General features: G+C 43.4%; 1 protein-coding gene across 1 annotated transcript in view; it reads left to right on the top strand.

The window, feature by feature from the left end:
• Positions 1–24,593, top strand: part of LOC308468757 (glutamate receptor 3) — a 209,521-nt gene that overhangs the window by 47,208 nt on the left and 137,720 nt on the right. The window contains exon 3 of the mRNA XM_080991187.1: positions 383–622. Coding sequence (XP_080847313.1) covers positions 383–622 — 240 coding nt within the window. The remainder of the gene's footprint in view (positions 1–382; positions 623–24,593) is intronic.

Below are 24,593 nucleotides of genomic sequence, written 5' to 3'. Positions count from 1 at the left end.
ATGGCACAAAACAGATTTTCAAAAACAGATGCATAGAATGAGGTCTTCATAGATATCAAATGCTAAGGGCTCATAAGTTCCAGTTGTCTGTTTTGAAACATAAAATTGTGTTGTTGTTGTTTTGCTTTTTTAAATGTAAAATTAGCAATAGAAGAATTCTAGTGACCCAAGTTTATGAGTCACTCCATTCTAAATCTGGATTTTCTTCTTGGCCTGAAAGCAAAGCAAACAGCAATCATCTTTGAAACTTGCCTTGTTAGTGAAGATGATTGTGACTTGCTTGCTATATAAGCATCACTGAAACTTCTTCATGTTTCTCATGCACTGTCATCCATCCTTGCCCATCCCTGATTTGTAACAGCTTTGTTCTTTTGTCTCTTAGTCTGTTCGCAGTTTTCCAGGGGAGTGTATGCCATCTTTGGATTCTACGACCAGATGTCGATGAACACGCTGACGTCTTTCTGTGGGGCGCTGCACACATCTTTCATCACTCCCAGTTTCCCAACTGATGCTGATGTGCAATTTGTCATTCAAATGCGCCCAGCTCTGAAGGGAGCCATCTTGAGCCTCCTGACTTACTACAACTGGGAGAAGTTCGTGTACCTCTATGACACAGAAAGAGGTAAGACAATCTGTTTGAACTCCCTGCACTTTCCCTTTCTGCTCCTACACACAAGGTATTTTATCTAACATAATTTGTATACTGCTTAATCATCATGATAGGTAAGCAGTTTCTTTCCTGGATCATCATCTGAGAGCTAGCATGGTATTGTGTTGTTCTAGGATTCATATCCAGGGTTTAAATTCCCACTTGGCCATGGAGACTTCCGGGGTGGCGCCATCGGTAATGGCGGACTCCCTCTGAACTGGAGGGACCAGCTCCGCATGAAACGGGTCTTTTCCGCTACGGCGAAGCGGGGACCCTTCTGGAAATCACAGGCGGATAAAGCCTGTGACTGTGGGACTCGGCGGGCACCCTTAGCGCCCCCCCAACCCACAAAGGAACCCACTAACGGGCTCCGTTGCGAAGAGGGGGAAGTGGCGCGGTGCTGTGAGTCAATTGCTTTTTCTGCGGAGCGAAGCCGCATAGCCGTTGCCGGAGAGCGCTGCCTTTTTCCTGGGACAATTTGGCATCTAAAATAACCACCCGTGAGTACTGGAACATTGAACATTTGGACTTTAAATAAGAACTGGCGAAATAGAAAGGAATTTGGACTTAAAAATTTACCTTAATTTGGTACTGAAACGGTAAGGTCTAAACAGGAAGTCAGCCTTCCGTTTCCTTGTAGCCAGAATAAAGCAAAGACAACATAAACTAGAGCTTTAAAAATCACTTTCAAAGGATTGGTTTTCATCATTTAAAATCGCTGAACCCCCCTTCGGCAGCAGGAGAAGAAGGGGGATCTTTTTTGGGCTGTTTAAACCTGCAGAAGTGAGTTTAAAGCAAAGTAATTTTCCACCGTCCTGATCCTGGAGTGGGGTGTCAGAATTGACGTTTGAAGCTCATTGACCAGAAACAAATGTCTTTGACAGATAGTTAAAAGAAGAGAAACATAGTGATTCCATTGTTTCCTTTCACATTTTAAAAAGAACAAATATGGACAAAATACCTTAAAAAAGAAACTTTGTTGCTATTGTTTTTAAAAGAAAGAACAATCAGAAGATTTCCCCCTAGAGGGGGACTGTGAAATTGTAACTAATTCCTGGGAGCTTGCAGCTGCCACAGATTACAACCGTGGGAAAGGATTTGTGACCTTGCAGGACAATGTCTTCAGAAGCACTGTTGGGTGCTCTCTGCAAAATAAATGCCCTATTGGATCAGTTAAGCCAGAAGACGGATTTGATGACTAATGCGGCCAGAACCTTTGAACAGGTAGTGGGAAATTATATGGAGCCCACCCAGGAGCTAAAACAGGAGTGTGCCATGACAGAACAGCTGAGAGAAGAGGATGCTGCTGAATCTTGGGCGCCAGAGACAGAGGGAGCTGTGGCCCAGCAGGAACATAAATTTTTGGATTTGACAAATGAACTTGGAAAAAACCAGACTTGGAAAGATAAAGTTTGGTTTGGTTTGGAAATGGGGGGTTGGACAGACCCCCCTATACAGGGAGATTTGGACTTTTCGAGTCTGGCAATGGGCCGTCAGATGTTTGGAGCTGTGGGGGCTCTCAATTTTGGAGGGAATCTGAAACATGTTTTTAAATACCACATGGACTCTAGTCTGGACTATGGAAAAGGGGCTGATTTGTTGAAAAGGATCAAAAACATTACCAAGCTGGAGTTCCCATGAATGAAAGGAAAATATGAAGAAGAGCTGCGGAAGGGACATGGAAGAGACTTGAGGGCTTCGGATATAAGATTACCAGGTTAATGTGCTAGATTAATAAGATAAAAAGGACTGACAAAACCCGGGACCAGGAGGAAGGGACGCTGGATGAAGATTGGATTGTTTATTTCTTTTTTTTTTATCATTAGGATTGTTCTATAAAATTGATGAATGCTAGAAAAATGTTGAAATGAAATTACTTGGCTCTTGTAAAAATGTCTAAAGAATTTGGTAAGAATGTTATGGCTAGGAGAAGTTGGTAAAAATAAGATTTAAGTTTTAAACTTTAAGGTTTTCTATAAGATAAGATGAAAATAGATTAAGGTAATGTAATGACAGAATACTATGAATTATGGAAAGGATTTGCTGTGATTATTATTAATCAGGATACAAGAAAAGGGAGGAGGAGGAGGTCAAAGAAAGAAGGTATTGAAAGTGGAGAATTTGAGAATGATGGTTTTATTTTTTATTTTTATTTTTCTGTCTTGTCTTTTTTGTGTGTGTAATTTAAAAAAAAAAAATTCAATAAATATCATTAAAAAATAAAAAATAAATTCCCACTTGGCCATGAAGCTCACTGGGCAACCTTGGGACAATCATTGGCTCTCAGTCTAACCTAGCTCACAGGTTTGTGTGGGATTAAATGAGCCGGGGAGAACACCATGTGCATCATGCTGAGCTCCCTGTAGAGAAAAGAGGGGTATAAATGCAATAAAGAATGCAAAGAATAAATAAATAACAGATATGTGTTGATAACAGGCAGCTCCCTAGTCAGATCTGCCCTAGGTTGCATCAGCATGCCAAAGATTCTAAAGCTAACTCTCAGCTGTCAAAATAAGCCACCTTTGGGGCTGAGTATTCTTAGCCCTCTTCCTTAGTTCTCATTGTGGCTCTGTGATATGGGGAGGTGAAACCTAGATGTTAGTACTTAAGATGCTAAATACAAGAAGCAGCGTAAATGAAGTAATATTTATTTTTACTAAGCAAATATTAGCGGGGTCCAATAATAATAGCAGTGTGATTGAGCCATGATTGCAGCCCGTCACAATGTTATGCTAAGCCTGGTTCCCACAAATAGCAAATGAGGTAGTGACACTGTGTCTGGATTATACCACTTCAGGCTACATAGTGAGGGGGAAGCTCATTTAACTGAATAATCCCAAGTACCAAAAGAGAAAAAAAAATAATCACAGAGAAACCTGTGCAAAGAACCTGGGATGTCAAGAGGGAGAGATGCTAGCTTCCCCTTCTTAGAAATCCAGATGGAGTTTGTATCTCTATGCTCTTCCTTATCTCAAACTAATTGCTTTCTGCACACAAAGGATGGGCAGAGAAGTACATTTTGGACCAGAGGTGCCCATTCAAAAACCCATTTCATCCCATTTCTGCATTATTCAAGGAGATGGAATTGCTCCCCGATGAGGAAAGGTTACAGTTAGGGTTTTCTAGTTTAGAGAAAGGACAGGTAAGAGGTGACTTGATGGAGGTGTATAGAATTATGCATATCATGAAGAAAGTGGATAGAGACAGGAAATTATTCCTCTCTTGTAACGCTACAACTCGTGGGCAAGCAGTGAAGCTGAATGTTGGAAGATTTAGGAGAGGCAGAAGAAAGTACTTCTTCACACTGCTATCACACAAGAGTCAGTGGTGGTCACCAATGTGGATGACTTTAAAAGAGAATTGGATAAATTCATGGAGTGCAAGGTTACCAATGGTTCCTGGTCACAATGACTATTTCCCACTTCCACTGTTGGCAGCAGTGGGGAGAGTGCTGTGATGCTCAGGTTTTTCTGGCAGGCTTCCCATGGGCATCTGATTGGCCACTGTAAGAATCTGATGCTGGGCCAGATGAGGCTGTGGTCTGATCCAGCAGGGCTCTTCTCATGTTTTCTTTATGTAATGTATTTGTATGCATGTGGATACACACACAAACACACACACACACACACACACACACATATACACACACACACACACACACACACACACACATACAGTTTGTGTACTGTGTGTGTGTGTATTGCGCGCGCACGTGTGTGCATGTGTCTCGATGTGTAAATCCATACTTAAATACATGTTTGAATCCATATAAAATTTCATATTTAAATACATGTTTCCATATGCATTACACATTTCTAAGCATACCTTATCCTAAAATATTCATTTTATACTCAAGTTTATTTTTATATCTAAAAATGGGATTGTTGTATTGTGTGTCTTAAGTGTGGATGCTTATATCTCCACGTATGTGAAACTGGTTTTTATACCTGTAAGCTGCTTAGAAGTCTATTTGGGCTTTCAGTGGTATACACAGTGCTTTTTTCCCCCCCTTAAAAAATGTTTAGGGGGTACTCTCATTTTCCTACTCATATTGAAATACTTCCCCTCAATGAGGTCAAACTTAGATTCATAAAATGTTTAGGGGTATGTGTACCCCTGCATACCCCCAGAATAAAAGGCACTGGGTATACATAAAATAATAATAAAAATTAAATAAATAATTCTAACACACTTTGGCACAATTTGATTAAGCGAAAATTGTTTCACAAAATTTGGAGAAAACCTGAGTGATTTTCTGACCTATTCGTTAGTCCAGGAGCTTGGTTTACTGAAAAGCATGGACCAAACAAAAACAAAAGCTACCCTCTATTCCAACTCTATACTGATTTAGAGTTCTGCTGCCTCTTTATATAAGGCCAAAGTGACAATTTGGGTACCACCATCAAGAAGCAAAGAGTTGAGTTTCAATAGAGTGAAGCTTTTCAGCTTTGGGGTTTCTTGTGGGCTGATAAAGTCTGTGCAAAGCTGATAAAAAAGCCTTTGGGTGCGGCTAAAATGACCTGCACATCACTCTTTTATCTTGGGGGGGGTTGCTGTATTCTATTCTGCACAGCAGTTTTATCACCCACAAATCAGTGGTGGTAGGGCGTGGCCAGAGGCAAAAGTTGTTGGAGCAATAACAGTAAATTTTACTTTTGCAGAGTAGGCTAGTTTCTACCTGCAGTCACATGCCCCTCTATATCCACCATCCAGGCAAACAAGAGGCATTATCAGAGTTTAATGACATATTCCATCCAGGCAAAAACATTTGAGGAGAATGCAAAGCAGGGCTGGTGAGAGGTGTGTGGCCTGAGGAGAGTCACAAGACCACATTTTGCTCCGAGGCCTGAGATTTCCCATCCATGGTATATGGTGGGGAGCAGGGAGGAATAATCCTATCACTTGCTTTGTATGCACCTTTTAGTACAGTTTATGTTAAATTTTGGGACGTGGGTGGCGCTGTGGGTTAAACCACAGAGCCTAGGACTTGCTGATCAGAAGGTTGGCGGTTCGAATCCCCATGACGGTGTGAGCTCCCGTTGCTCAGTCGCTGCTCCTGTCAGAAGCACATCAAAGTGCAAGTAGATAAATAGGTACCGCTCCAGCAGGAAGGTAAACGGCGTTTCCATGCACTGCTGTGATTCGCCAGATGTGGCTTAGTCATGCTGGCTACATGACCCGGAAGCTGTACGCCGGCTCCCTCGGCCAATAAAGTGAGATGAGCGCCACAACCCCAGAGTCGGTCACGACTGGACCTAATGGTCAGGGGACCCTTTACCTTTACCTATGTTAAATTCAGCAGAGCTCTTGAGGAACTAAAAGACATCTCAAAGCCAGGTTCTCTAAAACAAATTGCTGAGATACACACTCATACAAATGTAAAGTTCACTGCAGTGATTTTTCCCAACCTTTTGCTAAAAATGAGGTGCTAGTACTCATATCTTGATAACAATGATTGAGAGAAAGGCAAGGGAGAGAAAGGCCAGTATACCACTGGGCACCATCACACACACACAAATACTGCTCTTATCTAATCCAATACAGTATGGCAAACTCCAAAATTAGTTGCTGCTTGGAAACCGCAGGCTAGGTATTCAAATAGCTTAGACTACCCACAGATTTCAGATAGGGGAAAAACTGGCTTGGAGCTACTCTGCTTTTTCTTTTAGCTGGGGAAGAGAACTTGGTCTGATTTTGTAAATATCTATAAAAATATAATTGCCTTACTGTTTCACCAAAAAAAGCAAAGACAGTTTGTGTTTTGGGCAGATACAACCACAGTCAGAACATCTGTTTCATCTTTTTTGTGCTGTTAATGCCCTGTGAGAATATCTTTCACAGACTAAGAAATTAAAGAAGTGTTGTAATTACTGCCCGAGGTCTTTAAATCCATAAAATGTAATAGAGATGCTTAGGCCCCAATACACACACACACACATACACATTCATATGCACAGCTCAGTTGCTAGCAGTTGTTTGGGAAGCGTGCCCTGATTCACTTTGTAATACAGGCCTATCAGCACATCCTCATGCACAGGTAGATGGCGGTGTCATGGCTCACAGGTAATGCACATGCTTTCTATGCAAGTGGTTCCAGGTTCAATCTCCAGGAAAACATCTGTTAAAAGATTTAGGTGGTAGGTGATGGGAAAAGCCTCTGCCCTAGACTCAGAAGAATCACTGTCACAGTACACAAAACTGGGCTAGATCTGATATAAGACAACTTCCTATTTTCCTTGTGGTGTGTATTTTAATTGACCTGTAGCTGTAGACCTGTAGACTGGCTACAGCAGAGAGTGTGCTGTCATCTAAAACTGTACTCTCTCAGTCAAGGAAGGCAGAAATCTTGCTCCACCTAAACTTGACTTTGCGACTAGGGTATGCCAGTGGCAGAACAGAGGGAGCTACGTACATTCTTGCTCCATGGTTGATGAATGACCAAAGGATGCCGCAATGGACCCCCAACCCATGCAAACCTCTTTGTCTCTATTATGTCCCACCTTGAAAATGCCCTTGCACAGTGTAACTTTTGCAGCTCAGTGGCAGAGCACATGTTCTACATGCAGAAAGTCCCAGTTGTGACCACTGGTATCAAGGGTTGCCACCTTTGGTCGGGCAAAAAAGGGAAAGGTCAGGCAAAATAAAGGACAGGTTAGGGGGGGAACTGGGGGAGCCACACACATTCTCATGACACCCAATCCCTGCCTCCCGGCTTCCTCACCGCCCTGGTCCCGCTCTTCCCCTCGACTCATGTAGACGGACAGGGTCCAAGGGTAGATAGCCAGCTCCGATAGGCAACTTGAGCTGCAGCTCCTAACTCTCTCCTTTGCTGGCATTGGAAGATACTCGAGTGGGGAGGAGGAAGAGGGATGAGGGAAGAGATGTCAGGTCAGGGTGGTGGAGGGGGCCAAGCAGTGGCAGACCCACACCATGCTAGACCAATGTGCAGCGGCTGGCTGAGGAGGAGAACCAGTGATAGGGAAGGAAGGAGGAGCGAGGGAGGGAGGGGGAGGAGGTCACGCCTTACCCCTTCTCTCTTGTGCTGGACCAGGCTCTTCATCAGGTGCACCAACAGCGATGCAACCACCATTTTGGGCCAGCCAAGCTCAAATATAGGGGGGAAAGACATCCCATTTTAAGTCCAAACAGGACAGGGGACACTTTTGTTAAAAAGCATGGTGATCCCATTTTTCTAGGGACAAGGTGGCAACCCTATTGGTATTCCCAGTTACAAGGTTCAGGTAATGGCCAATGTCTCTGCCAGAGATTCCAGCATGGTATGTTAAGTCAAGAATAGATAGTGCTAAGTTAAATGGAGATATAGTTTGTACTGGTTTAAGGGTTCTGTGTTCTACACATTCAAATGTGCATTGCAGCATAGATGTATCTCTGGTTCTGGTACCCAGGTCCTTCTGCTAGTGATGCCTAGGATAATGTCTGCATGAAATCTCAAAGCCTGTAGAATCCGCCAGGCGTGGTGTGAGAGGGGTATCAGCTCAGGTCGTTCCGATGAGCAATCTAAACTGGCCCACACAGAACTCTTGGCTCCCCATGAGAGATTTGAGAACTGCTCAAGTTCTGGAACTGAAGAGCACCAGCTTGGTGGATGTTTGTTCTAAGACCATGTGGAAGTCAGTAGAATTTCCAAGGGTTTTTTGTTTTGGTTTGTTTTGGGTTTTGTTTTGTTTTTACTTTCCATCTACTTTTATTATTTCTGGGGGAAACCAGAGCAAGCTGGAGTTGCAGGACAAGTGCATTACCTTTTGGAACAGGAGACCCTAAATCCCATCTTCTTGAGAGTTGTAATTGTATTTGACAGCATCTGAAACATTTGGCAGTTTGGGTAGCCTGCCTAATCTATTGTGATGGGTCTTCAAATAAGGGAGCATCGCAAGAGCCTCCCCAGTAATTGTGGTGAGTGATTGCTTGTATCAGATGGTTCAGTAAAAGACCTCATATACGTCACTGCCAAAATCCCACTGAAAATTGGGGAGGGCGGGCAAGGAGAGGAATCTGGAACTGTCATACTTTTTAATAATTTGCTCTGTCAAATCTTTGCTTGCTCGGGGCACTACTGGGAGACGGTACTGAGCAATTTTCTGTCGGTTCTTGAAATACATTATCATTTAAATACAATCTCTCTCTCAGTGTGTAAACATTATTAGCTTACTAGGCTGTTGTTAGAATGGGGTGATCGGTGAGAAATCGCAGGCTGTTGAGCTGTTTCCTCCTTGGTTTGACTATTGAGTTGCTGGGAAAGACAGATAGAAAGCATTAAACTCTGGATTTACCAGTGGAATGGCAAGTAGCATATTACAGGTGTTTTCAAAATAGAATGTGTTTTTGTAGAGGGGTATATTATATTGTAAGCTCCTTGGAAGGCAGGGACTTATTTTGCTCATGTTCTGTAAAGAGCTCCAGCACTGTAGTCTATGTCCTTAACACTGTGTCACACTTTGGGGTGATCAAAATTCGAAACACAGGATGCAAACTTGATTTCAGCATGGCTAGGATCACTAAGGATGAAGAGCAAGCTTAAATCCTCTGCTGTAACTGAGTCCATGGGATATACCCAGGTTTAGTTGTACCGAGAGTGGATCCACTGGAGATACTGCTACTTAAAACTGAGTTATGGTTTCAGTGGGTCTACTCTAAACATTATAAGGTCTCACTCCAACCCTTTATTTTCTCCCTTTAATAAATATTGACTATATATATATATATATATATATATATATATATATATAATCTGCTTGGGCAATAGCCTTCCCCTACATTTGCTCTGTATCTGCTGCCCTGCAGGACATCTTCGAAATAAGATAAGGGTAAGGAGTAAGTCCTATACAAATCTGGAATAGAATCCCTAAAATGGTTGGAGGCACCTTGTATGCCTCCTTCTACCAACTCCTGCAGCCCAGCTGATGTAAAACATTTTGCTCTGCTGTCCTTTGGACCACATCAGCGGGTCCAACGTGTCAGCAAGGGTCTTATTGTCTGGGCAACCCAGGGCCTCCATGCACACTGCCCAAGCTTGCACCCCAGGGAGGTCACTTCAGTGCTGTTAACACAGCATTTGCTCTCCAGCAACAGGTATTCAATGGAATATTTCAGGTATTGGGAATGTGACACTCCAGCCTCTATATCTGGTCCTGCCTGGAAAGGAATGCAGTCCTCAGACTGGAAAAGGGTTACCTGCTTCAGGTATATCGGCATCAAAGATGGAGGTTCCACTTGATCATTATGACTAAATGCTGTTGTACGCAGAAGGCTCCGGGTTTCCACCTAAAGTAGCAGCAAGTGATGGGAAAGGCTTCTGCCTAAGACCCTAAGGAGTTCTTGCTACTGAGAGTGAGAGTCCTTCATTTGAAGGGTTGTTCAGTCCTACTCCAGTTTAAAGTTAAAGAGCCCTAAGAAGGGTGAATAAGTGCCTTGAACTTATGCGTCAGCAATTAACACCTGGGCAAAAGCCTAAGCTGGCAGACAGGATGCTTGGCTATAGTGGGAAAGACTGTCACATTCTTTTTAAGCTCTTTCTGTAATGGCACCAAGACATTCAATGTGGAATTCAATGTAGCACTAAGGAGATAGTTCCCACAGAGAAAGCATTTTCTCCCTCCGATCTGGGAAATTCCCAAACACTCCAGAGCATATCTGGGGGATGTGTGGGGTGAACCCCAATGTACCAATGAGAGTCCTTTCACTGGTTTCTGCTAGCGGAATAAGGTAGTTTAATCTGGTCCATAAATTAGTACACACACACATAAATGAAAATATGGCTCCTTTTTTTCTGGCAGTGATTTGGCACTACCTACATATCAGAGTAGATAATTCTGGTCTAGATGGGCAAATACTCTCTTCTAAGACAGCTTCTCATATGTGAAGAGCAAGCTGTGAAGAACCACATGCCAAAACCCATGCTTCAGTATAGCATCTGATTTGCATGCAGAAGGTCTTAGGTTTAATTCCCAGTATCTCAGGTAGGACTGGGAAAGTCCTCTGTCTGAGGTTCTGGAGAACCACCACCAGTCAGTGCCATAGCTGTCAATGTTTCCCTTTTTTTTTAAAGGGAAATTCCCTTATTCCAAATAGGATTCCTCGCAAGAAAAGGGAAAAGTTGACAGCTATGGTCAGTGCACATAATACTGAAATAGATGGGTCAAAAGTCAGACTTAGTATAAGATTACCTATGTTCCTATTCAAATGAGAGTAACAGTCAGCTGAGAACAACTAAAGATGCAATAATATTATCCATGCTATCTTTACATATTCTCATCTAAACAGGTAGCGAATCAGACCTTAAAGGCCTAATCTTGACTCAACAAGCTAAGAGGGTGGGAGGAATTTAAGTCAGCAATTATTGTTTTCTTACTTCACTGCTAAGTAGACCACAGGGTAAAACACCATGGTGGGAAATCTATTAATTTGATGTACAGAGCAGCCATGTTGAGAGTCATGTTTAAATGCAATAACAAAATGAATGGTTTTTTTCATGGTTCTTGGGGGGCTGCTAAGTTGGTATTTATCCTAAACAATGATGGTGAGTTTGTGCTGCTTTCATAATCATACCTCTTTCACAAATAAGAGGCAAAACTTCCTAGACTTATAGCCAAATAATTTATTACCATCATGCATTGGAACACCATCCATGGAGGCAAGGAGATGTCATACATTGAAAAAATATTTCCTGAAGATCTAAAGCAGGTATTTCACCACCACTTTTAACAAGTCTTGTGTTTAGTTTTGGTCAGTTTTAGTAATATGCATACATTTATTTATTTTTCATTATAAAATAAACATCACAATAAACATCACAACAAATAAATAAAATAAAAATACAACAAATAAAAACAGATAAAACAGTTCTCAAAAGAACTCAACCTTATAGGGGAGCCTATAAGCCACTGAGCAGAAAGTGTGGTCCTGCTATGCTAGTCATGGATTCCCTCAAAGTATCCTGGGGACTGTAGTTTGTTAAGAGTGCTGAGAGTTCAGAAAAGACTCCTATTCCACTCTCAGAGGTGCAATTTCCATTGTGGTTTAACAATCAATCCCTCTACCCAAGGAACGCTGGGAATTTAGCTCTGTAAGGGAAATAGGGGCCTCCTAACAAATAGCCTCCTAACAAATGGGACTAGGGTGGCACTGTGGGTTAAACCACAGAGCTTAGGACTTGCGGATCAGAAGGTCGGCGGTTCGAATCCCCGTGACGGGGATGAGCTCCCGTTGCTCGGTCACTGCTCCTGCCAACCTAGCAGTTCGAAAGCACGTCAAAGTACAAGTAGATAAATAGGTACTGCTCCAGCGGGAAGGTAAACGGCATTTCTGTGTGCTGCTCCGGTTTGCCAGAAGTGGCTTTGTCATGCTGGCCACATGACCCGGAAGCTGTATGCCGGCTCCCTCGGCCAATAAAGCGAGATGAGCACGGCAACCCCAGAGTTGGTCACGACTGGACCTAATGGTCAGGGGTCCCTTACCTTTACCTTTAACAAATAGCAGAACCCTTAGCAAACTCAAGTTCCTAGGATTCTTTGGGAGGAGTCATGACTCTTTAAAGTGGTATAATGTTACTGCCTTAACTGTGTAGTGCAGATAGGACTTTCATCTGGTGGTTCACAGACTCTGGAGGCCTCACCTACTTCATCCTTCTAAGACCTCCCAAGCACATTTTGAGCATGAGACAAGCATTGTGTGTTATGAGATAGGAGATAGGTGCAGAGCTCTTCAGCTTAGCACAGAAAAATGGGGATGGGCTATGAACAAAAGATAAAATTTAGAAACAATGTCTAAAATCCTCCAAAGCTTCTCATGCACTGATCAATATCACCAAGATTAATAAGGAAAGCAAACAGAATTATTTAGGGCATAAAGAGAGGCAGCACTGAATGCAAGATCTGCATGGAAGGCAATTCCAATGCGCGGCCATTTGAGAATTGCAGACATGCCATGTGTATAAGCAGGCACTTGTTTTAATACATCCTATTTAAATATTAACCAGATCATAAATATGCATGCTTGTGCTACTCTCACAGAACAGGATAAAGCATGTTTAATTTTCATGGTATGTGTAGATATGTAAATTATTTAAGGGAAAGATACTTTGTTCACTGAATTTTTGGAATGCATCTGTGGACCAATTCTAGCAACAAACATGCATGCTGATGAAATGATGGTTCCCCTCACCCTCCTCTACTTGGTTCTACCCCTGACCTCAACCTCCACCATCAGGACTATTTAGGGATATTTGTTATGTCCCTATAGTAAATATATAACCCCTTTTCTCTCCATTTCTCTCCTTGATTTATTTTATCACCAACTCTCAAGTGTGTGTGTGTGTGTGTGTGTGTGTGTGTGTAATATATTCTCATTCTGACTTTCTTGTGGACAATGTAATATATATATATGTATATATATATTTTCACACACACACACACACACACACACACACACTATGTCAAATATACAGTGGTACCTCTGGTTGCAAACAGGATCCGTTCCGGAGCCCCGTTCGCAACCTGAAAAGAATGTAACCCACGTCTGCGCGTCTGCGCACGGGCGGGTCGTGATTTGCCGCATCTGCACATGCACATGATGTCATTTTGTGTGTCTGCACATGCGTGAGCGGCGAAACCTGGAAGTAACCCTTTCCGGTACTTCCAGGTCGCCGTGGGACACCACCTGAAAATGCGCAACCTGAAGCAAATGTAACATGAGGTATGACTGTATATAAATGAGAAATAAAACACAAAACCATACAACAAATAAATTAAACAGAAATGTTAAAGACAAACATCAATTTACCATTGTTGAAGGATATGTTCTTAAATGGCCTGGTGAAACAGAAAAATTTTCGGCAGGCATTTAAAAGTTGGCCCCAAAGGCACCTGCTGAATCTCTATTGGCAGAGTATTCCATGGGATGGGGCCAATGAAACTGAAGATTTGGTTTATTGTTCAGTCTCTGAGCACAGTAACTTGGGTAATGACTGACAATGCTCCTGCAGATGATCTCAGTGATTGAGCTGGGATATAAGGGTTCAGGCAAACCCCGAGGTACCCTAATGCAGTGAACACGCTTAAAATTACAAATCAAGGATAAACTGGGCAGCACACCCAGTATCTAGTGATTATATATATATATATATATATATATATATATATACACACACACACACACACACACACACACACGGGTGGCACTGTGGGTTAAACCACAGAGCCTAGGACTTACCAATCAGAAGGTCAGCAGTTCAAATCCACGCAACGGGGTGAGCTCCTGTTGCTCGGTCCCAGCTCCTGCCAACCTAGCAGTTCGAAAGCACATCAAAGTGCAAGTAGATATATAGGTATCACTCCAGTGGGAAGGTAAACAACGTTTCCATGCGCTGCTCTGGTTCTCCAGAAGCGGCTTAGTCATGTTGGCCACATGACCCGGAAACTACGCCAGCTCGCTCGGCCAATAAAGCGAGATGAGCGCTGCAACCCCAGAGTCGGTCACGACTAGATCTAATGTTCAGGGGACCCTTTACCTTTACATATATATATATACCGGTATATATATATAGTCTAATAGATATAAACGGCAGAACTTACCTTTCACATGATCTGACTCCTCTCCTGCAATACCCGTTTTTGTTTTCTTCTATGTTGCCATCTGCAAAAGACATGTTTATGTCAATTCATGTTTCTGTTTATGTGCATGTTTATGTTATCGTTTTCTTACATTATCTGTACATAGTCAGCACTTAATTGAAAACATCAGCAAACAAAAAAACACACACACACAAACTTAAAACACAAAATCATCAAAATTGGAAAAATAACAGGTTCACATGGGGGATAGCACCCAAATAATCTTGCCACCAGCAGTGACTGGTCAGTTCAATACAGGAAGCTGAGCAAGATAAAGGCCACCTCCCCTTGTTTTTCTTCCATCAGTGGATGTTCCACTGATTATCCCAGAACATGGAGGTCTTGTTTATTGGCTACTGCACTATGGTTAATGGCCATTGCTGGACCTACCATTGATTGGGTTGTCACAGGGATGGTCACACATTGGGTGAGTGAGTCAAACTACAAATGCACAAAACATTGAGGAGTTGATGGGGCTGAGGGTGAAGGAGTGAATTAATAATCTAGAACATGCCTTTTCTGTAAGACACAGGTATTCAGGCCAAGCTGCAGGCTGCATGTGATTGGGTGCACAGGAGAATCGGTAGGTTTGTGCAACAAAGGGGTGGATGCCACACATTAAAGGGGAACCTGAAATGTATGAGAATACTAGAAGAGGGGTAAGGAACACTTTTCAGCCCAAGGGTTTTTCTGAGCAGCTTTCTGAGGGCCATATGTCAGTGGGGGGTGGGGGCAGTTATGAAAATGGGAAACACAACAAATACAAAATTCACCGTTGTCACAGAACTCTCCATTTGGCTCACTCAGTCATCTTCCCCCAACCATGCCCATCTGTTCTCATAAGTGATGTCAGGTAGACAGAACTGGAAATTGCATCTGGAAAATCAGGTTTGAACTCTCTACATATCAGCGGATGGGCAGAGAAGTTCATTCCTGCTTGGTTAGGGCTCACGAGTTTCTTCCCCACAGGGAACTTGCTGGTACACCTGAATCCTGCAGAAACCAGGACCAAACTCCCTGTGTATCAGCTGATATGTGGGGAGTTCAATCCTGCTTGGTCACTATTTTCGCCTATCTCCACAGGTCAATTTTAACAAGTGGGCAGGACCACTCACCTTGTGTCATTATGATTTCAGATGATTGGCTGGTGGTCCCACCCACCTGTCCATTTTGGCCCACATGTTGGGGAGATAAATGTCTGTCCCACTGGGCCAAAAATGTTCCCACCCCTGACTATACAGAAGTATAGTCTCCCTCTCTCCCTCTCTCTCCTGACAAAAAAAAAAGGCATCAGCTGAGTCCAAGGGCAAATTATAAGCAGGCAAAAACACTCATGCAAGGCTAGTGAGGGAGATGATCTGGGAAAAGTTCCAAGGAGTAGATAGAGAAGCTCAGGGGGGGCTCATTTGTCCCCTAGGCCCCCTACCACTTCAGAAGACTCCCTCCCCCAAGTTTGAAAAATTCTGTCTGAGAACGCCACTGAACTCCACTCCTCTTCTCATTCGCTGCTGAGGCCTCAGGGAAGACATATTTCAAGGCCTCTGTGCGACTGCCATTCATAACTGCTGTAAAATAGGTCGAGGTCCCCATGAAACTGTTCTCAAGTTCCTCTTAGTCTTCCCCCATTAAAAAAATAACAGTGCGGAGATGAATTCTTAGGGCTGCTGTGTATAAACATTTCCGCAGCTTCTCCTTTTCATATATCAAGGTGAAGGAAGAGCAGATAAAACTTCAGGTGCTTCATTTAGTATTGCCAAGTGTAAGACTTGCTACAGTAAAGATGGAACAGACAGGGGCTGATTAATTCTGCCATTCTTTCTATTATTTAGATGCCTAGAGCAATATATTGCATCTGAAATGCACATCTGACATTAATCATGGCGGAAGCCCTAGTTGACTTCCGTAGAGCTACTCATCTGCTTAAATTTTAAGAGAAGGATTGATCCCCTTTACCACACTCTTCAATGAAATATTTGGTGTTGCAGCATTAGACAAATTACCGTATTTTTTGCTCTATAAGACTCACTTTTTCCCTCCTAAAAAGTAAGGGGAAATGTGTGTGCGTCTTATGGAGCGAATGCAGGCTGCGCAGCTATCCCAGAAGCCAGAATAGCAAGAGGGATCGCTGCTTTCGCTGCACAGCGATCCCTCTTGCTGTTCTGGCTTCTGGGATTCAGAATATTTTTTTTCTTGTTTTCCTTCTCCAAAAACTAGGTGCGTCTTATGGTCTGGTGCATCTTATAGAGCAAAAAATACGGTACTTGTGAGGTCTAATCCAACTTGCCAGTAGTGTGCTGGCCATTTCCTACCTCCTGCTCTCAAAATCCCAGGCACTTAAATTATAGACGTGGGATCCTGCAACAAAATGTTGCAGACCTTTATTCCATCAAGCTCAGTACTGTCTACACTGGCTGGCAGTGTGTCTCTAGGGTTTCAGACAGGGGACATTCCTGACCCAACCTGGATATTTCAGGAATTGAACTTGGGACCTTCTGCATGCTAGGCAGATGCTGTACCACTGGGCTATATAGCCTTCCTGGCTTCTGCTGAGAGTTCAATTCACTCCATTCTCTTACCAACACCCAAACCTTCACTCAACATTCTGTGCTCACTGTGGCTGCTCAGTCCTCATTTTGGTTCCCCCTCCCTGCCTCTCTGTGCGCACTAATGTATTGGATTTCATTTATTTTTATGGGCAACTCCCATTTATTTACTGAATTTCTATTCTACCCCTTCCTCCAAATTCTGCAAAGCAATGCAAACATTGTGGTCTTCTTTTTTAAGCATTTTAAAGCATCAAATAAATGTGTTAATTGTACAGGCAGCATAGGACGCTGGCAAGGAGATACATAAAACATGAAAGGAGACTGGTGTATTTGGTCTCCTCAGAAGACAGTAGCAGCTACTGTTACACATTTAGGGCTTACATTAGTGTTTACAGCCCTCAACAACTTACGTCCCCCTATATCTGAGATTGTCTCCATCCTTACCACCTGGCTTGGGTGTTAAGATCTATAGACTCGTGGCACTTCCTCCATCCTCAAAAGTGTGGGGTTTGGTGGCCCAGGAGAGGGCATTCTCTGGGGCAGCCCCTACATTGTGGAACCCCCTCCCCACAGAGGTGTGTTTAGCATCTTCCACTAGACAAATTTACTCTATGCTGCGGATACACTTCTTTACCTTGGCCCTTGGCAATTAAGGTATTTTGCTTTGCAAGTCCAACCTTATTTGCTGAATTTATATTGTTTTGTCCCACATGGAATGGTTTTATGTGTTTTCTAATTGTTATGATTTTAGCTGTTTTTATAACTGCATTTTCTGTGAGAGGGGTGAGTGAGAAAACTTATAAATAAATAGTAAGCCCAACCAAATTACATACTAATGATAATTAGCTGTATATACATAATTTGTTCATTTATTTTTATTTTTATTTTGCACATTGACTGTTAAAGCTTTTTTAAAAAAAGAAACAACAACGCCATTTTTTTTTTTCAGTGCAGAAAACACACATTCCTTCCCTAAGGACATTTAACCACAGCTTCTCAGTGTGAACCAGGAAATTGTTCATCTAGACAGTGAGAAAGATTCTCCTCATGTTTTCTACAACTGTGTATCTTCCTTCATCTTCCTTTTCCAATTACTGCATTCCTTTCCACCCTCCCCAGTATTTTGCTTTTCAGTCAGTCTACAGATGGCAGCTGAGTATTTATTGGGCTGTTTCAGGGTTTTCCCTCTCTCCTTTCTGAAGACTTCGGCAAACCTTGGGGGTTATTCTGAGTCTGCTAATATCTCCCTCTTGCCCATGGGGGAAGCCATTTTTGCTTCGTTTGTACAAGCACAAAAAGACTTGATTCAGAAACAGAGTCAAGGATGACAGCTGATAGCCGGTTTGTATATAGAAGCAAACAGCTACAGGCCCCTTCCTACAGAATGACAAGGGAAACAGTCACTTCATGCAAACTCTACCTCTTTGGCACTAAAATGTGTGTCTTCACTCAACGAGGCTGATAATTCCTTGTACTGAGCCAAAGCATGTAGTTGTTTATTATTATTATTATTATTATTATTATTATTATTATTAAGTTTACTCCTCAAAATTCACACAATGGAATCAACTGTTTTCTCTTACCTGCTTAATTATCCATGTCATGTTTTCTGGGAAAGCATTAATTCCCTTAGTGGAGCATAAAGATGACTCAGATGTTTTATAGGGTGGGGGGAGGAACACAAACATGACAAACTTTGTGCATCTGGAGGATGAAATGATCTCGTTTTGAATTAATTTTAAAGCAATTTGTAAAGTGTTTCCCTCTTACAAAGATGGATTTTGTTTGGCATTCCAATGAGATGTTTAAAATTGTAGTCATCCCTCCTCCCTCATATATCCTTGCTTCTAGTGAGTCACAGCTTAATTTCCTAGCAAATGTGGTAAACAGACGATATTGTATTCTTGGGGTAATTCTCCTTTGTAAAGTGAATATGGATTGGTTCAATACCATCCAGAGAATCACATAAATCTGTGAATAACAGTTGATGGGGCAGTGGGGTGGGGGGTGGGAGAGCTGAAGCCCTCATGCCATGGAATGGACTCCTTTGGAAGGTGGAAAACTCTCCTTCATTGGAGGTTTTTAAACAGATGTTGGAAAGCCATCCCAGTCAGAGATTCTTTCAATGCAATTCCTGCATTGTAGGGGTTGTACTAGATGACCCTTGGAGTCCATTTGATTATTCATTCATACATACATACATACATACCCCATACATACCCCAGGGACGCGGGTGGCTCTGTAGGTTAAACCACAGAACCTAGGACTTGCCAATCAGAAGGTCAGTGGTTCGAATCCTAGCGACGGGGTGAGCGCCCGTTGCTCGGTCCCTGCTCCTGCCAACCTAGCAGTTTGAAAGCATGTCAAAGTGCAAGTAGATAAATAGGTACCGCTCCGGCGGGAAGGTAAATGGCGTTTCCGTGCGCTGCTTGGTTCGCCAGAAGCGGCTTAGTCATGCTGGCCACATGACCCAGAAGCTGTACGCCGGCTCCCTTGGCCAATAAAACGAGATGAGCGCCGCAACCCCAGAGTCGGTCATGACTGGACCTAATGGTCAGGGGTCCCTTTACCTTTACCTTTTACATACATACCCCACCCATCTGGCTGGGTTTCCCCGGCCACTCTGGGCAGCTCCCAACAGAATATTAAAAGCACAATAAAACAGCAAACATTAAAAACTTCCCTAAAGAGGGCTGTCTTCTAAACGTCAGATAGTTGTTTATTTCTTTGACATCTGGTGGGACCCTGTAACCTCACTTCTCACAATGAGGGAACTGCCAGAAGGCCCTTGGTGCTGGACCTCAATGTCCGGGTTGAACGATGGGGTGGAGACGCTTCTTACAGGGCCGAGGCTATTTAGGGCTTTAAAGGTCAGCACCAACACTTTGAATTGTGCTCAGAAACTCAACAATTCCAACTCAACATGTCTATGATTCTGTGCCCTGCTTGTGAACTTTCTTGAGACATTTGGTTTGCCTGTGTGAGTAACAGAAAACTGGGCTAGATGGGCCATTGGCCTAAAACAGGAGACCTCTTCTGGATTGTACCAGCAGGCAATCCATTATTTACATGAATGAAATGCACTACTCTGTTCCAGCTTGACCTGAACAGGAGCGCTCCACTTTTCTTTTTTTTTTTCTTTTTTGCAAGTACCACAAAATAGGATCTTAGCTTGAGGATTTTGTTACTAAAAGTCAGGATGTTCCCAGGAATCAGCTCCTAGTCAAGGCTTGGCATCGTTAACGATGTCTACATGCTGTTGATGCTGACAGCAATACACAGTTAGACAGAGAAAGATCATGGAAAGAGCTGGATTTGGGTTGTATTATCAATTAATTAATTATATTATTAAATCTGCGGACAGATTTAATAATATAGTTAATTACATTATTGTTATATGATTGCACATCATTAATTTAAATGGGGCGCACCATCAATAATATGTTGTTTGTGTAGTGGGGAAAAATAATAGCGAATTGCAGACTGTGGAAGAAAATGATGGCAGCAAATATAGATTGTATTTGCCTGCCTGATTACCATTCCTACTTGCAGATGGACACACAACCTGACCCAGTTCCTAGCACCATTCTTCATTTCCATGGAATTCTCTGACATACCCAGGAATATCTCAAGCTAGCCTTTCTCATGGACAGAAAAGAATGGAGGAGGGAGCCATTTTGATGAACATTTTCTCAGGGAATTATTATTTTTTTCTGAGCCACTTCCACTCAGCTCTAGTCTGAATTTTCCAAATGTGCTACAATAAATCAGCCCTGGGTCCCCCAAAAGCACTGATTGGCTAATGGAAACTTGTAGCAAACATCTCTGTCTGCCTCAGAGCATAGTGCAGCCCAGGAGCCAGACTTGTAACTAATGAAAACATAAACCCCAGCTCTGTTTCCTTAGCCCCATAGGGAGCATATTTTATTAGAATCATAAATTTGAGTTTAGCTACTGGGGCTGCCGCTACGGCAAGGCATGGCACTCAGATAAAAGGGAGATCCTCCTGGGAAGGTTAAAGGAGTCCCAAGCACCAGTTGTTCAGGATTCTGCAGGAGTCTTGCAACTGTATGTCACAAAAGCTTTAACATGTCTTTTGCCTTTGAGATAGTTCTGTCAATGCCACACGCGGCACCTGATGGTATCGCTAGTCTAGTATACGTGCGCCTATCTACATGAATGTTACTGAGACTGGAGATGTGTTTGCTGAGAGTATTTAATTCAGTGGGTTTATAGAGATGGCTCTGCCTTTCAGTTGCCATGTTGGTCTTATTTACTTTCTTCCTCTCTCTGCTGCCAAGATGGCAATTGGCAACAGGCCTCTTTGAGTCTTTTTACTGTCTAATGAAGGGATTAGACCTGGGTCACCCCTGGATTGAGTCTGCCTCCCCCCCCCCAAAAAAAAACCTTTTAGCCCAGGGCATTTCCTTCTGAGCAATCTTCTGGGGGCTACGTGACTGTGGTGGGTGGGGCCAAAGTGAGGTAGGTGGTACATGTCATCATCATCTGAGGCCCTTCTTTGTGTGGCTCCTCCATGAGAGGTCTGGAAGGTGGTAATGCAAGAACAAACCCTCTCTGCAGAGGCAGGCAAAATCACTCTGCTTCTCCCAGGCCTTTGGCTAATCAAACAATCTATGAGCTTTTAAGTTATGAGGGGGCATGGTTTTGGTTGTTGGTATGTTATGTGTTTTTGTGTTTTTAATTGTAAACAGCCCTGTGACTCTTGGATTAAGGGCAGTAAAGTGGTACCTTGGGTTAAGTACTTAATTCGTTCCGGAGGTCCGTACTTAACCTGAAACTGTTCTTAACCTGAAGCACCATTTTAGCTAATGGGGCCTCCTGCTGCTGCCGCGCCGCCGGAGCACGATTTCTGTTCTCATCCTGAAGCAAAGTTCGTAACCTGAAGCACTATTTCTGGGTTAGCAGAGTCTGTAACCTGAAGCGTATGTAACCCGAAGCGTATGTAACCCTAGGTACCACTGTATAGAAATGCAATTAATAAAATAGTACTAGTAGTAGTAGTAGTAAAATACCTCCCATCCTTCTTCCTCTGTCCCAGCCTCCCCTCCTGCTTAAGTCCTCTCTTCATCCTAATCAGCAGCAGACATTTTGGATTTCCAGACCTGACAAGGAGGAAGGCAGCCAGGCAGGGGCCCCAAGGCTGGCAGGTAGATGTGTCCATTAAACTAGGGGGCTGCTGCAGTCTGTTCAAGCCATCTGTCTGTGGCTTGCAGGAACTGCCTATCTAGTTCCTTTGTTCACACAGCAGTTAGCAGCGCCATCTGTTGGCAGTCATACAAACTATGGCTTGACAACAGCCTTACACAAATATAGATATAGAAATATCACACACTTGTGTCCAAAATGAAATTGCTCAAAATGACTACTGAGATATGAACAGACAGACACACATTAAACTTCATCATTAAAACAATTATCAGAAACAGCCACAATAAAAGTCAGATGGTGGTTTTTTACTTGTCCAATGTCTATAGGATACCTTCATTTTGAAAAGATGCGATCACAAAATATCACCAAAGAGGATGGAATAGGAGAGAAATCCATATAACAACCATAAAATGAAAGTTGCACAAACACAACATAATAATAATAAGGGGGTAGACGATAATACGGTTTCATCTTTGATCTTCCAAAACTCTCACAAAATGAATTGCCACTTCTTCTTTCAATATCCACTCACTTGTTATACGTTCTGGGTAGTTATCTACATTCCAGCCATTTATGCTAAGCATGAATCCCTGAGATGCGGACACATCCACGCATTCCCCGAATGTAATGCGGGCAATTTCTTTTGTAATGCCATTATTTTTAAATAGCAATGCATGAAACTCAGACTGTCACTGTGTACATTACAGCTGCCTTGAGGCAGCTATTGCTTATGTATCATTCGGCTTCTCCCCCTTCCTTTGCTTTTCTCCCTTGCCTCTCAAAATCTCTCCTTTTCTCAGAAATAATATCAAGCATCATTCCCTCTCCTGCTCGCCCACCCCCACTCCCGTTCCTACTCTGCATCCCTTCAGGGTAGCCATTTGAATGCCTGTGACACATGAGGAGGAAATAGGTTAAGAAACTGAAGAAAATGGTACATATATCAGAAACTCTTTTTATGCGGGGGTTGAGGGGCTCTGTATAAAAACTGTTCTTCCTTCAAGACAGGCTGTCATTATTGTATGTTGAGTAGGGAAGCTGAGATGGGCATTAGGCTTTTAATTTCTTTAATAAGAGCTTCACCTAAATGTAGGTGGATGATTGTGAGTGCAGGCAAACGTGCAAGGCTGATCGATAATGTGTATTGCTTAGCTATTTTCTGTCAGGTGATATGAAGGTGAAGATGTTGCCTTATTGCAGGAAGGAGGAGGTGGTCAGAACACTGGTTGACAGGAGAGGCAGTACAACTAACTACTACACCACACAGGGTGCAAGATCTGGTGACAGCCACTCACCTAGACAAATTTAGAGGAAGGGCCACAGTGGAGCAACTGCTCTGCACAAAGGAAGTCCCAGGTTTGATCCACAATCTATCCAGGCAGGGCTTGAAGAGACCTTTGCCTCAAATCCTGTTGCAGGTCAGTGTAGATAATACTGAAACAGGGTTGGTCTTAGGCAATATGGTGCCCTATGCAAGGACAAAATCCCCTCTCCCCTCCCCCGCCACATGATGGCAGAGCAAACCCAGCTACCCTACCAGATTGTTATGTACTGAGTTGAATAGGATCCAAACTGTAGCAGTCTGATTGGTCCTAGAACAATAGGATCCAAAAGGCAGCAGTCTGATTGGTCCTAGAACAATAGGATTCAGAATGCAGCAGTCTGATTGGTCCTAGAACAATGCAGCAGTATGATTGGTTGGCAGGAACCACCCAATCCTGCTCCAGATAGAAGTGAATCCACAACCTGATTGGCTTACAGTAGAATTCCAGAATTAGCCAATCATGTGCAGCCCATTGTGTAAATAATGTATATAAAGCAGATACTGTGAGGGGACATTTATTCATTCCTCCTCACCACTATGAGCTGAATAAAGAGCATGAAATCACTTTGCGACTCTGAGTATATTTCACTGGCGACGAAGGTGGGATCCCGCTGAGCTGACTGCCACACACAGCACCGCAGCACCGCCAACTGCCGCACCGCTGCCTCGCACCGTGTATCCAGGCTTCAGCTCCGGGGCACAAGGAACTCAGAATGGCAGCCAACAGCAGCTTCTCGCCATTTAACCCAGCATCTGGAGACTGGGAAGCGTACGCCTCCCGTTTCACCTTCCTCCTAGAAGCCAAAGGGGTCACCGACGAAGAAGACGCCAAGAAGAGGGCGATATTCTTCAGCGTCTGCGGAGAGGAGACGTTTGAAATCGCCCGGGCTCCCCCAGCTCAACGACTGGCCGGAGCCCCGCTGAACTACTAATGGGTCGGCGCCTTGCAATCAGATTGGACCGCCTTCACCCCGATAGAGCTCAGGATGAGGTAGTGGTGGGGGAAGGCAGGAACCCCCGGACCTTCGAGGCCCAGGACCCAGTGTACGCAAAGAATTTTGGGGCAGGCCCAGCATGGGTACCCGCCACAATCACCAGGGTCACTGGCCCCGTGTCGTACGAGGTGCTAACGGATGGGGGGCAATGCTGGCGCCGCCACTGCGACCAGATACGGCGACGATTCCCGGGAGAAAACCAGGAGGAGGACAGGTCAGAGGAGTCCCAAGGGAACAGCGGGGCAGTGAGGCCCATAGAGCAGGAGGGGCCAGCAGGAGAGG

This window comes from Podarcis pityusensis (genome assembly GCF_964106645.2).
Source record: "Podarcis pityusensis genome assembly, chromosome: Z".
Taxonomy (NCBI): Eukaryota; Metazoa; Chordata; class Lepidosauria; order Squamata; family Lacertidae; genus Podarcis; species Podarcis pityusensis.
This window is presented reverse-complemented; position numbering and strand designations above follow the sequence as displayed.